This window comes from Rhinatrema bivittatum, chromosome 3, assembly GCF_901001135.1.
Source record: "Rhinatrema bivittatum chromosome 3, aRhiBiv1.1, whole genome shotgun sequence".
Taxonomy (NCBI): domain Eukaryota; kingdom Metazoa; phylum Chordata; class Amphibia; order Gymnophiona; family Rhinatrematidae; genus Rhinatrema; species Rhinatrema bivittatum.
Genome location: NC_042617.1, coordinates 232,097,067 through 232,112,037, shown reverse-complemented (window position 1 = coordinate 232,112,037; position 14,971 = coordinate 232,097,067). Strand labels below are relative to the sequence as shown.

The 14,971-nt window shown below is 42.3% G+C and overlaps 1 protein-coding gene across 1 annotated transcript in view; it reads left to right on the top strand.

Annotated features, from left to right (window-relative positions):
* MERTK (MER proto-oncogene, tyrosine kinase) overlaps positions 1–14,971 on the top strand; it is a 609,785-nt gene that overhangs the window by 365,016 nt on the left and 229,798 nt on the right. Inside the window, exon 10 of the mRNA XM_029594310.1 lies at positions 5,534–5,687. Coding sequence (XP_029450170.1) covers positions 5,534–5,687 — 154 coding nt within the window. The remainder of the gene's footprint in view (positions 1–5,533; positions 5,688–14,971) is intronic.

The window sequence follows — 14,971 nt, the reverse complement described above, 5'->3', positions numbered from 1 at the left end:
ATTCAAAAAATATCTGAAGACATGGCTTTTTCAGAAAGCTTTTGCATCAACAACATGGCGCTTGACACCCATCCAAACCTCATCTGAAAGCAACTAGAACTGGCTATACCCATTAAGTTACTATTATATCCCTCATGTTTTTCTCTAGATGAAAATGTTAATTAAGGTAAATGACTCCATTTCTACTCTCGATGTTATTTATTTCCTGTTATTAAGTTCTGTTATGAAAATTATTGTTAAGTCTATTATGAGAAATATGTTTAATTTATCATTCTTAAGTTTTATGCCGAGAAACACTGTGAAACCACTGTAATACTGTGAAACCATTATAACCAGCTGCCATTATTTTTTGTAAACTGATGTGATATCCCAGTTTGAAGGTCAGTATATAAAACTAAATAAATAAATTGCCGCCAGCCTTGAATCCAGCTTGCTCAACGACGCTTCTTCAGTCTTTGTCCTGGATGTGGCTTATTCAGGCTTCGGCCTGCTCTTGCTCGGGCGCCCCTTGTCTGACTGTGTTCCTATTTGGCGCCCGGGTCTCCAGGACTCCATCTTGTCCAGTACAGACTGATACCTACACCTGTTGCTGCCTCAGGGCTGACCTCGATCCTCCCATCAAAGACCACTGACGGAGGCCACACTAAGTCCAGCCAGGCACGTTACCCAAAGGCTCAATTCGCAGGGAACGAGGGCTGGTATTGGTGAAGCGCCAGCCAGCCTCCGTTCCTCAGCCCTCTCTGCCTACCGATGGTGGGAACCTGTAAGATCCCTCCTATGGGTAGCATCAACCCTACCTCGGCTCAAGGGTCCACCTCCGGCGCAACAATGTTTCCTCTTACTCCTGGCTCTACAATTCCCTAGTCAACTCGTATTCATTTTTTCCTTCTACCTTAAGGCAGCCTTTCCCCTAAAACACTCTTTGGAGCTCCCTCTGTTATCTGGACAAAACTAAATGCCCATTTTCTTCAGGCTATTTTTGCCTGTGTTAAACCGATGTTTCATCACACATACTATAACTGTGCAAAAGTATTTGTTGCCATAGACAAACTTTCAGTTATGTATCTCCTTCCCCAACTTAAACTATTGATGCCAGCTCCAGCTCTCCCTCCTGCTGGCAGTAATGAATCCAGCACAGTGCTTCCTTCTTTGGTATTATTGGCTCTGGTATAGCACCCCTCTGGGCTGGATTTTGCCGCCCCAAAATGTTGGTGCTGTAAGCAACCAGCTAGTTTGCCTAATGGAAACACCAGCCATCAGGGCCGGTGGAAGCACTAGGCGAACTAGGTGATCGCCTAGGGCGCCTAGCATTAGGGGGCGCCGAGCCGCTGGTGGCCGACAAGAAGGCTCATACGGCCGCCGAAGATCGGCAGGGCCGTGGTGGACCTCACGTCACCACGGCCCGAAGAAAAAGGTCGCATCTAAACCTGCAAATACTCCTCCTCCTTCCTGCCCCTGCGGACCCGGAAGAAAAATGTTGCCGGAGCCGTGCGGGCAGGAAGGAGGAGGAGCATCAGCCACTTGCCGGAAGAGGAGCATTAGCAGCGTACCGGAAGGAGGAGGAGCATCAGCCACATACAGAAGAGGAGCAGCGCTTATGGGCCGTCGCGAATCCCACATCGCGGGCGGCCCGAGAAGACCAGGGCTGCTGCAGAGCCCATCCTGTGCCGACCCGTGAAGAGGCCCAGAGGTGAGAGAGAGGCTGAGGATCTGTAGAGTGTGTGCGTGCATGAGATGAGTTGAGAGATTGTGTGTGAGAGTGAAGACCTGAATGTTTGCAGAGACAACATGTGAGAGCCTGTGTGTGTGTGAGAGAGACAGCATGTGACAGTGAGCCTGTGCTTGAGCAAGACAGCGTGTGGGAGTGAGAGACTGTGTGTATGAATGATTATATGAGAGAGAGCATGTTACAGTGAGAGCCTGTGCTTGAGCAAGACAGCATGTGGGACTGAGAGAGAGCCTGGGTGTGGGTGTGTGTGTGTGTGTGTGTGTGAGAGAGAGAGAGAGAGAGAAAAATCATGTGAGAATGAGAACCTGAATGTGTGTTTGAGGGAAGAAAACAGATGGAGAGAAAAGAAATAGAAAAAAAGACAATATAAAAGGAATTGGCAAAAAAAAAAATAAGAAAGGAAAGGTGGAAAAAAAAATCCTGTGACCAACCCATTAGAAAACTAAGATCAGACAGCAAAGTAAAAAAAATTAAATTACTTTTTACTAATTGGCACATGTAATCTTTGGGAATGTACAAGAGTAGCACTTTCTCTATGCGGATCTCACAATGTACGAGATCAGCATGGAGGAAGTGGAAGCCCACAGGGCCTGCAGAGAGGAGGCAGCAGAATGGGCTTCAGTGCCAGTAGCAGCAATCAGCACCTCCCCAATAGCCACGCGGCAGCAGTGACAGTGGCAGCAGAGGAATGAGAGAGGCTCTGAGGTTGCTGGCAAAAGAAAGAGAGGGGGGCTGCCTTTAGTGTGTGCATGTGTATGAATGGGAGTCTGCCTGGGGGTGTATGTGTGTATGAGAATGAATGGGTGTCTTCCTGGGGTTTGTATGTGTGAGAGTAGGTGCCTGCCTGTGTGTGCTGCATGTGTGTGTGTGTGAATGAATTGGTGCCTGCCTGGGGGTCTGTGTGTGTGAGAATGAATGTGTGCATTCCTGGGGGATGGGGAGGGTGTGGTGTGAAAATGAATGGGAGCCTGCCTGGGGGTCAGTGTGAGAATGACTGGGAGCTTGCCTATGTGTGTGTGTTTGTGTGTATGTGAGGGAGCCAGTGAGAGTGAGAGCATGAGTGTGTATGAGAAAATCCAGGGGAGTAAGAGTGTGTGTGTGTGTGGGGGGGGGGGGGGGGTTGTTGGGGAGAGAGTGTCTTACACCCTGAGAGTGTGTCAGTGTCTGTGAGAGCGAGATGTTATGGTGGGTATAAGAGCATGAATGTGTATGTATGTGACAGTGTATGTGTGAGAGAGAATGGACATGTGAGTATGTGTGAGAGAGAGAGGATAACCTCCTAATCCTCGACAACATCAGGGTGACTGGAAATCAAGAGCTCCCATGCATGGACAGGAGGGGCTTTTTAAAATCCTTACTAGTTTTAATTATTGGGTGTTATTTGATATATGTGCTGTTTTGAAATATTTTATTGGTGTTTGGGAAATTGTAAAAACTGTATATGATTTTAATTAATAGAAATTCTATTTATCAGTAGTTTTAAAATATTCTTTTATTAGTATGGTTTTACTATTATAACTGATGCTTTATGTTTCTTGATTTTATTGTTTTATGAGGAATGGTGGTTCTGTTTTTCCATTATTAATACACAGAGTCTGGCTTCTTGGGGTTTCCATTTCAGTTTTTTCTAATTTGTGCTCCTTTATTTTGTATTCTGTATTTGGTGATGGTCTGTCTCTGCTCTGTGTTGTGACCATGATGAGAGATTCTGCTAGCATGTAGTGTCTGTATAGGGATCTATAGCAATCAGGTTTGTTTTGTTTCCTCAGTAGGTGGTGTATTGGTATTCTAGGACCCAGTGTAATATTTACCCTTGCTTTTTCACAGGTAGGGTTATTGTTGTTTGAGTCCTTGGTGTTATTACTGTTATGTTACGATGGGATTGCAGTATAGATTTTGAGTGTCTTTTTTGCGGGGTTTTGTGTTAGTTCACAATGTGTCTGGCAGTGGAAGGTGTTTGTGCTACTGTTACTGTGAGGTGACACCAGAATTTTAAAATATCTTTTAATATGATGAGCTGTAAGGGAAACATCCAAGCTCTATTGTTTGGGGGAATTTCAGTGGATGCACAGAGTTACAGAACTGTAGGTGCAGGATTTATATTGACATTCTGTCCCTTCCTATATATTCCAGACTTCACTTTCATAGCCATATAGAATTAGTTGAATGAGGCTATCAAAATAATTTTATAGTATACTAGAAGTCTGAAAATGGCCAGCATTTTAAAATTACGCAGAAGACCCTTTGGACTTTTTTATTAACACTTTTTTTTTATAACCAGTTTTAAAGCAGGATCCATGCTATAGAGGTAGGTGTGATGAAGAAATGTCATTTTGGCTCCCCCCCCCCCCAAAAAAAATTCTTCTGTCTAGATACACCACAGATTTTCTGTGACCTTAAGCATTAGTACAAGAAGGATTACGGGGGGATGCTGGAGAGGCACACAAATGCATTGGCCCCCGGGCACCGGAGACCCTTGGTGCACCACTGGGTGCGAGCCATATGGGGCCGCAAGCGAGGGCAAAGAGGAGTGGAGATTTAGCGGGCCGCAAGCAGTGCCCAACCTGCTCGCGACCCAGAAAACCACACAGTCAGCGGGCGTGATCGAGAATGAGTAGGAATCGGGGCCAAGACCGGGGGGTGGCGGGGCAACAGTGTGGGGGGCGTAAGTAAGAAGGCTCACCTAAGGCGCCTAATCCCCTTGCACCGGCCCTACCAGCCATGCCTGTAACAGATGTTATACAAAAGCAGCTGGATGCCAGTCTTCAAAAACCCTTCAAGCTTCCTTTTGGTTCTTGAAATGTTTAGCTTTGTATAGACTGAGGCTGTGTGGGTTACAGTGACATGGGTCAAGCTACACATGCCCAATTGGGCATGTCCAAAGTTTCTAGAAGCTTTAAAATAAAACTTCCATATTGGGTTCTATCTCATAATGTCATCCATGTGTGAGGACTGACCTGTTGTCCTCGGAAGACACCTTTTACAGTTAAGCAACTTTGCTCTCTTGAGCAGATATAGCTTTGTCATGTGTGCCGTAGAGGGTTTCTGCACACATCTGTACATTTTAAAAGTGGATTTATACATATAAATCCACTTTGAAAATTTTGGCTAAAGTCTGTGGATAAAAAGTACCTGCATACTTTTAGCCTATGTGGGCTGTTTGAAAATTACCCTCCCTATACGGTAGCTGCAGTTTCCTTGTTTTGCCAGCAGGTCAACATAAACCACTTCAAATCAAAATGGGGCCTTATTGTAATTAATGATAGAATCTGATAGTCGCCTAATCCACATTCTATTAATTTCCTTTACAGATGACTGCAATATCTTGTTTGTTCTCCTCTTGGTATCACAGAAATCATTAAACCTTTCCATTGAGCAGCACAGCTGATATTTTCCTCATTTAACTTCTGTTTTCAGTGACCTGCACTGACTTTCTTTACAGTGGAGATTTTACCTCAAATGCTTATTTTCACTTCCTTTGTCATTTGTGCAATCTCTAAGCCACCACTACCTGTCATGTTACTTCTTACTGCAGGAGCATGCTTCTGCCACTTAATTTGCTATCTCTGTTGTTAAGTATTGCCAAAACTAGACTAAAGATTCACTTTTGTTTCCTAGGATATTGATTAGCACTTCCTGCCTGGTCATCTTTCCTTTCCACTGGCTGTTTGCAGTTTAATATAAATCAGGTGGAAACTTTGGATACAAGTGTCACATGCATCTAATAAAAATAATTTTTTTATTGTGCAGTTAAGTGTTATGTTACTGATTTTCTTTTCTCTTTGCTGTACTATTTTGTATTAGGTTTGGTTGTATTTGCACCATCTTCAACTCCTACATCTGGAAAATCGGATTCTATCTTTATTATTTTTGGATTTATCTGTGGAATAGTTTTGGTGGTTCTAGTTGTGTATTTATCCATGATTGTCAGGAGAAGATCATTGGAAACCAAGTTTGGGTAAGTTGGATATGTACTATAGTTTATATGAGTTTTATATTTTTGTTTGGATGTGAAAACATGTGTTCTCCTCATTATTAGATGTTCGAATTATTGTGATATTCCTCTAACAGGACCACTGTGCATTCTAGCTATGAAACTTGTATCTTTCCAAACCCCCATGACTCTCACGCTTGTTTATTAACACAATGAGAAAAGAGCCATAGCACCCCTGTAGCCAATATGGCCTTAGCCATAGGCATCTTGACCCAAAGGGCATCATAGCGCCACTGGTCAGCCATATGCTGTCAAGAGTACAGTGGGGCCTTAGGAGAAACAGTGTGACCCAGCCTGAAATGAAAATATGGATGGAATGTTGCGGAAGTGGACCCTTGAACCGAGGTGGAGTTGGCACAGCCTACAGGGAGGAGCCCTGCAGTTTCCCACCATCAGCAGGTGGAACTGACTGAAGTAGAGGCCCAAATACAGACTTTGTCAAAGTGGGGATATTCCTGGAGGAAGAACGAGAAGACTGGTAGAAAATGTGAGGTGGAACAACAGTGGGCGAAATTAAAAGGAGCTATTACAAAGTCAACAAATCTATATGTTAGAAAAGTAAACAAAAGTAAGAGGGAAAAAAACTGATCTAGTTTTCAAAAAAGGTAGCTGAAAAAATAAAGGCAAAAAGAACAGCGTTCAAGAAATATAAAGGATCCCAAAAAGAGGAACACAGGGAAGAATACCTGGTGAGACTGAGGGTGACAAAGAAAGAAATCAGGAAAGCAAAAGGTCAAATGGAAGAAAGGATGGTGAAAGAGGTAAAGCGAGGGAACCAAACATTTTTCAGATATATCAGAGAAAGAAGGCAGGCACAAAGTGGTATAGTGAAATTGAAAGGTGACAAGGAGCAATGTGTAGAGAGAGAAGAAATATCAGAAATAATAAACAAATACTGGTGTTCACTAAAGAAGACCCAGGAGAAGGACCATTGCAGGTTGACAAGACTATAGATGGGGTTGGGGTAGATGAAACTCCATTTACAGACGAGAATGTATGGGAAGAGCTAGGCAAACTGAAAGTGGATAAGCCATGGGTCCAGATGAGGTACATCCCAGGATACTGAGTGAGGTCAGAAATGTGCTGGCAGTGTCTGCTGAAAGACCTGATCAATAGATCCCTGGAAATGGGAGTGGTGCCACGTGATTGGAGAAGAGTGGTTTTGGTCTCCTTCATAAGAGTGGTATCAGAGAGGAGGCTGGAAGCTATAGGCTGGTTAGCCTCACCTCGGTGGTGGGAAAATTAATGGAGACTCTGAAAGAAAGAATAGTGAACTATCTACAAACTGGTGGGTTGCTGAACCCGAGGCAACATGGATTCCCCAGGGGAAGGACCTGCCAGACAAATCTGATTGATATTTTTGATTGAGTGACTAGAGAATTGGATCAATGAGAGTTAGTAACAAGTTACCAACTGCTAACCAACAGGAGACAGCATTTAATGATAAATGAAACCTACTCTGAAGAGAGAACAGTGTTGTGGAGTACCACAAGAATTGGTTTTGGGACCAGTTCTGTTGAATATCTTTGAGCTACATTGCAGAAAGGATAGAAGGTAAAGTTTGTCTATTTGCGGATTTATCATCTGCAACAGAGTAGACACGCCTGAAGGAGTAGAGAAAATGAAAATTGATTTAAGAAAGCTTGAAGATTTATCAAAGACTTGGCAGCTGGGCTTAAATGCCAAGAAGTGCAGATTCACTGCATAATGCAACAGATCTGTTTGTGATGGGGGGGGGGGGGGGGGGGGGGAGGATGAAATACTAAAGTGTACCAAATAGGAGAAGGACCTTGAGGTAATAGTGTCTGGCAATCTGAAGACAGTGAAATATTGTGACAAGACGATAGCTAAAGCCAGAAGAATGTTGGGCTGCATAGAGAGAGGAATAACTAGTAAGAAAAAGGGGAGGTGATAATGCTCTTGTATAGGTCCTTGTTCAGTTCTGGAGGCCATATTTCAAAAAGGATAGGGACAGAACAGAAGCGGTCCAGAGAAGAGCGACCAAAATGGTATGGGGTCATATCGGAAGACTTATGAGGAGAGGCTGAAGGATTTAAATATGTATACTTTAGAAGAGAGGAAGTGCAGGGGAGATATGATAAGACCTTCAGATACATGAAAGGTTTTAATGATTTAACATTCAAACAGCATTGTCTGAATTATCAAGAAGGTTCCTCACTCAGTAAAAATGTTGCTAGCAGTAATTTTATTATGGGTTTGACAGTTGCTTGGTTTTGATTGTAAATATTACTACCTGTATCATAAAGCTTGGGGATAACCAGCCTGGAGCTTCAGTTATTATCCTTTAAAGAAACATGGGGGAACCTGCATAGAGTGTCAATTTCTACCATAAGAAACTTGCTGGGAACACTGGATGAACCATTTGGTGTTTTTCTGCCATCATTACTGTTACTATATTAGATTCTCACCAATACAGAATGAAATAGAAACATGCAGACAAACTGGAAACCCCAAGAAGCATATATGAGGACTTTAAAGTTCTGATCATCCTCCTATGGACTAGTGGGGGAAAAGACCTTGGCATTCTCCCCACCCTCCTTTCCAGAACAGACCTTGGTATTCTCCCCTTTCCCACCCCCAGGGACAGGCTTCAGCAATTCCCCTCCCCAGGACAGAACTGATACCTTCCTTCTCTTCCTCCCTATTCTCTCCCCAGTGTTTTCTCTCCCTTTCCACTGGACCCCCAGCACTATCTCATCCCATCAGGCTTATTCCCATCAGCAGCACTCTTTTTCTTGGTACTTCCCCATATTGTCTGTTCACCACCACTCTTCCCCATATAATCCCATCCCCACACTTCAAATCCCTCCAAATTTCATTCCCTTTTCCTCCACCAGCCCTCCATTTCTCTCCCTCACTTTTCCATCTGTTCCCTGACTCTTCCCCCTTTGTAAGTAATCTCTTCCTCTTCCCCAGAATTTGCGCCATACCAGAGGCATAGTGAGAGTCTCTGATGCCTATGGGTCAACGCATTTGTATTGTCTCCCCTGTGCCTCCCCTTTCTCGCCATCCTCCCTTCTCTCCCACCATCACTCGCCAGTGCATCATCACATGGCACCACTGGGTGAGGTTTGTTTTCACTAGGGAAGGGCGGGAACCCAGCCAGCACATCATCACAGGGTGCTGCCGTGCAGGGCCAGTGCTAACATTTTTGCAACCCTGTGCGAAAAATTACTGTGTTGGCCCTTTCTCATTTTATTTTACATTGTACTTGTATTCTTTTTCTAATCAGGGTCTGTTTAAGGGTATTAGGCACCCTAAGTGAATCTTTCAGCTTTTATGCCCAGCCTTTTCTCACCGCAGTCCTCTCACACATAATTTCAAATTATGCATTTATACTAAGATTTTACATGAAAAAGGACACTTGAAATACAGTATTTTGAAATAAAAATATCACAACAGCATGTATATTATATTTACATGCACTGCTATGGTATCAACCAGAAAACCCTGCATAAAAGCTAAAGACATTTGGAACACACATGGTATTAGGACTATTTTAATGAATGTTGGGTGTGGGCTTGGTCTTCAGAAAGCCATGAGCAAACTAAATTTCAATTAAAATATAATAACTCTCACATTCCAAAACAGCATTAACTGCCAGTACTCAGTTACAAGTCTGAAAAGTTGACCCTGCAAACAATACATCAGGCCCTAAAACACCAATATACTTCCTATAAGGAAAACAGAACAAACCAAACTTGTACAGGTTCCTACATTGAAATGGCACATTAGAAGAATACTTAACCTCAATCACAAATGCAGAACACAGACAGACCCTCAGCAAATACAGAATAAAGTGACCATAAAGTATAAATGGAAAAGTGCAGACATAAACTGAACTGGAAACCGCAACAAATCAGACTTCATATGTAGTGCACCAATGGAAAAACAAAAGCATCAGCTTTCCTCAGAAAACATCAAACAATAAAGTCAATATACACACAGTCTTTCAAAACTCACACATGGTCACAGTCACACACAAGCTGGCTGGCTCCATCTCTCTCAGGCTCACACACACACACTGGCTCCGCTCTCACTCCTCCACACACACATATGCTGGCTCCTCTTCCTCACACACACACACACACACACACACACACTCCTCTCCTTTAGTTGGGCCGCAAGCCTCCTCCACCTCTGCCGCTATGAGGGATGGGCACCTCAGGTAGCCGCGGACCTCCTCCTTTTCTGTCGCCGGACTGGGTGGGCTCCCCCAGCGGCTATGGGCCTCCTCCCAGTGGCGTAGTCAGAATTGACTTTTTGGGTGGGCCCAAGGTTAACAAGGGTGGGCTGTATGCATACAGGTCTGAAACCTACTACTTGTAGTCTTATTGATAAATAATGCCTTAGCATTAGTAGTCTACAACAGCCCTTATGCATCATGAGTGAAACTTTGTAGAATATTTTAACTCTATTATTTCAAGCACTTACCATCACTAAAAATTCCTTATTAATCTGCATTAATTTATTTTATATTTATTGTAATTTATAAATACACAAAAATATCAGGTAAAAAACAAAGAACACATAAATGTCAGAGCCAGTCAATCATGTCATAAAACAAATATCAATGTATTCTTTCACGAATCCTCTTTCCAGAAAGACAGAAATCACCATAACTAGAATAAAATAGCAATAATCATAAGAACGGATGCAGAGCAAAACTACAATAGGTCATATTAAAACCCAACATGAAAAAAAATTATATTTAAATTCTGGAGTCACCTCAGCAGAAAAAAAGAAAAACACCCTCCACTGCTAAACATTTTGTGAAGTAACACAAATCCCTGCAAAAAAAAAAAAAAGGTGCCTAGAACCTTGCCATACCATTTCATAACAGTACTGACTCTCAGGACTCAAATAACAGCAACCTTATGAAAAAGAAGCAATGCAAATTATTTCACCAGGCCCTAAAACATTAATACACCATTTACTGGGATAATAGAAGAAGCCAGAATGCTATAAATTCTTATGGATAAACTATACGCAAGCAGTAATAATACTGCACCTCAGTGACATACAGGAAAAATACAGACCAACCCTTACCTAATACAGAAATAAGGGACAATTTAGAAATAGAAACATGCAAACAAAACCAAAATAGAAAGCCTGAGAAACCAGACTCTGAATAGTGGAACGCTAAAGAATATAAGAAATGCACATACCCAAAGATGGCATATTCCAATGGCTAAAATTCAAAATAATTTTACTTGGCTGGCTGGAAGATTTAGGTATTTCCACTACTGTACTGTGTTGGTATTCTTCTTTCCTCTCAGATCAATCCTTTAGGGTCACGGTTGGTAATGCTTCTTCTGCCTTATAATCCTTTAGCTACAGGCATCTCACAGGGTTCCTCCCTATCTCCAACCTTCTTCAGTATCTATCTGGACCCTTTATGCTCTGTTCTTTACCATTTGGATGTCTCGTACAAGTTGTTCACAGATGACATTCAGTTCTTTTTTCCAGTTTCCCGCACATTAGAATCTGCATAAGAGAAATTAACGACATTCTTATTCAAGATTAAGAAATGGCTGACCTGTAACATGCTTGCCCTGAATATCAAGAAAACCTATATAATCCTGTTATCCAGGACTGAAATGGTTAATGGCCCTGTAGAGTTTCTGTTTGATGAGCATGTTATTCCTATTTGATTAAAGGCTCATAACCTGGGGGTATTAATAGACTTGTTTCTTCCCATGCAATCCCATATTGATTCTTTAGTCCACTCATCTTACTATAAGCTGCGGCTACTGAGTTCTCTAAAGCCCTCCTTATCACTCAGATTTTTGTACTGTAACTCAATTATTTTATTGTCTTCACTGGACTACTGCAATGTTCTATTCTTGGGGATCCCCAATACCTATTTATGGGTTCTCCAATATGTACAGAATTCTTCAGTGTGTCTCATTTCTGGTACCAGAATGAGTGACTGTATTTCTCTGACTCTAGCTAGCCTTCACTGGCTTCCAATAGCCTGGTGGGTAAAGTTTAAAGTCCTCCTTTTGATGTTTAAAGCTCTGCATGGACTGATTCCTCCAGCCATTGTGTCTTCTATAAGCAGACACTGCCCCACCTGCTGCCTCCACTTCTCATCACAACATTTGATTGAGATTCCATCGCTCTACCTTGTCCGATTAGCAACCTCTTGCAAGTGGATCTCTTATATTGCAGGACCTGCTCTCTGGAACAGCCTTCCTGCAGCTATTAGAGCAGAGTCTGATCTTTCTCAGTTTAGGAAGAACTTAGACATATCTCTTTTCTCTAGCCTTCCCAAAATGAGTATTGCTCAATCTTGTTAAGCTATGTTTTTTTGGGGGGTTTTTTTCCAAGAGATGTATAGCAATATTGCTTTTTAGTTGTTTTGGCATGTTTTTGTTTTTGTGTCATGTAAGGTTTTGTATTGCTTTACTGTGAATGTTGACTGTAACACTGGTAAACAAATTTCTGGGAACATTTTGTTTCCTGCACAACCTTTGGTGAAACAATTAGATTTTAACAAGCTGAACACAAATATGCATTTATTATGTCAGTATCACGTACCATTTGCCAGAAACGTGCGATATACATTAAGCATTGTTATGTGTCTGTAGCAGCATAAGCTATAATGGCAATGTTGGCACCAGAAAACAAAACAAAAAATGTTTTGCTGCAAATTTTCGTTTGTAATCACTGTCCGGCGCTTCGCGGATGAGAGTCCAACAATAGTCACCCAGCATGGAGGGGTTCCACTTGCCTTGATACTGTTTCTCCATTTTGACTATGTCTTGATGAAACCTTTCACCAATTTCATCACTCACAGCGCCAAGGTTGTCTGGGAAGAAGTCCAAGTGGGAATGAAGAAAATGTATCTTCAATGACATGTTGCACTTCATCAATTTGTATGCCTGAAGCAGATTTTCAACCTGTTCGACATAGTCTGCTGCCTTATAGTTGCCTAGAAAGTTACAAATGACATTCTTGAAGGCTGTCCACAACACGTTCTGTACCTTGCAGAAGACCATCAAAATGGCTGTCCTTCATCACAGCTCGGATTTGTGGGCCAACGAAAACACCTTCTTTTATCTTGGCATCACTTATGTGTGGAAACATTTGTTGGAATCTTGCAGCCAAACTGGGGCTTGCCCGAGCAAGTTCTGGCATGATCAGGCAGAGTTTCTTGGTGTATTTTTAAAAAAGGTTAGTCTCTGTTACATGTTACGTTGCTTATGGCCGTCAAAAATACATGAATTTTAAAAATCATAAAACTACTGTCCAGCAAGAAAATATATGTATGCGAGATTATGTTTTAAAAATTTCACAATTATTATAACACAAAATTGGCCGTTTCTCAAAACCCTTATGTGATGTACACATTTCGAAGTAATATGTGTGATCAGCATCAAAAAATCTATTTGGAACACCAAAAAGCCTGAAGGAAACAAAAACTTTGTTTACCAGTGAATCCACTGAAATTGGTGGATCACCTGAAGATAAATTATGGAAACAATCCAATAAATAAATAAATATATAAAACATTGTATTCAGCTGATCCTGCTGCTGTTGAAGCTGGTGCATTAGGCCGGCAATGGTGTAGATGGAAGGTGAGTCTGCCGAGCTCATTGCCTCAGTAAGCTGTAATGGATATGGGGTGTGTGAGCCCTTAGCCCTGTGGCGTAGTTGATGCAGCCTCAAGGGTGAGTCCCCAAAGTCTATGCCAGCAGCTGGTGATGCGTCTTGTAATGGTACAGTTTGGAGCTTCACCTTTACCAGCCATCTTCTCTGGAGGTTGAGCCCTTGGATTCTGGCAGCCGGCAGGACTTAGGTGGGTCCCTAGGGCAGAGGTGGTACTCAGAGTCCAGAGACAAAGTAGACAGTCAGAGGAAAGCCGAGGTTGTGGTAGGCAGCAAATGAGAAGTCAGCCAGGCTAGAGACCAGGTCTAGACGGCAGGCAATCGTAGTCAGGTCCAGGCAGGAAATCAAGATCCAAAGTGGCAAGCTGAGGAGAAGTGGACACTCATGGAACACTAATGACGAGAACAAGGAAGACAGGATGGTCAGGCTGGGCTGGAAGGAGAGGCAAGGCAAGGCTGGATGAGGCTGGATTGAAAAGCAAGACAAGGCAAGGCTGAAATGGAAGACAAGACAAGGCACAGGAATGCTGGCAACATGCAGTGCAAGGAATGCAGGAGACCCATTGCTGAGGCAAAGTGGGGGTGTCCCAGGGGCCCTTTTATAGGACAGCGGTGGTGATATCATCTAAGAGCACTGTGGGCTCTTTTTGCCATGACACCTTTAAATCTGGCAATGTTGGACGCCCCTGCGCCTAGAAGGAAGGCCCAAGGCAGCGTTTCCAATGGCATCCTACTGCATCTGCAAGGACCAACGGGGTCTCACCAGAGAGAGGTGCCCCGGCATTTTGTGGCACTGGGGTGAGTGCAGTGGCCTGCAGGCTATCAAACATAACAGTGTTTACACGAGTATAACGTGTGCTGATGGATACAAAGAAGATGGTTCTCATAATTCAACTGCGTCATGAAAAAATACATATTGGTGAGATTGCTGCAAACTTCCACTTATGAATTAAGTATATTTTTCATTGCCACAGCACTAAGTGCCAGTTCTCAAAGTTACAACACTACCTATGAAAAAGTGACCCTGCAAATATTATACCAGACCCTAAAACACAATATACCTCTTATTAGGAAAACAGAACAAACCAAGCTGTATAGATCCCTTTATAGATATGATGTGTTAGCAGAAGACGACCTCAATCACACATGCAGAACACAGACAAACCCTCCCTAAATACAGAATATAATGACCATAAAATATAAATTGAAAAATGCTGATAAAAACCTAACTGGAAATTTCAAAAGTCAGACTCTGTATGTAGTACACCAATGGAAAAACAGAAATATCACCATGCCTCAGGAAACATCAGGCAATACAATCAAGAAATATAAAGTATCAATCATAATAATAAAATCATACAAATAAAACAAATTAATATTTCAAAACAGTGGATGAACAGGATAATATCCAATAATTAAAACCTATCATATTATTTTATTTTCAAATCGCCAATAAAATATTTCAAAACAGTATACACATCAAATAACACTTGATTAATTAAATCAATAAGGAAAAAAAAATCACTCTCCATACCTGAGAAGTTTTGACTTCCAGTCACCCTGAGATTGTCGTGGAGTAGTGGGAGGGGACGGGAGGTGCACAAATTTTCCATT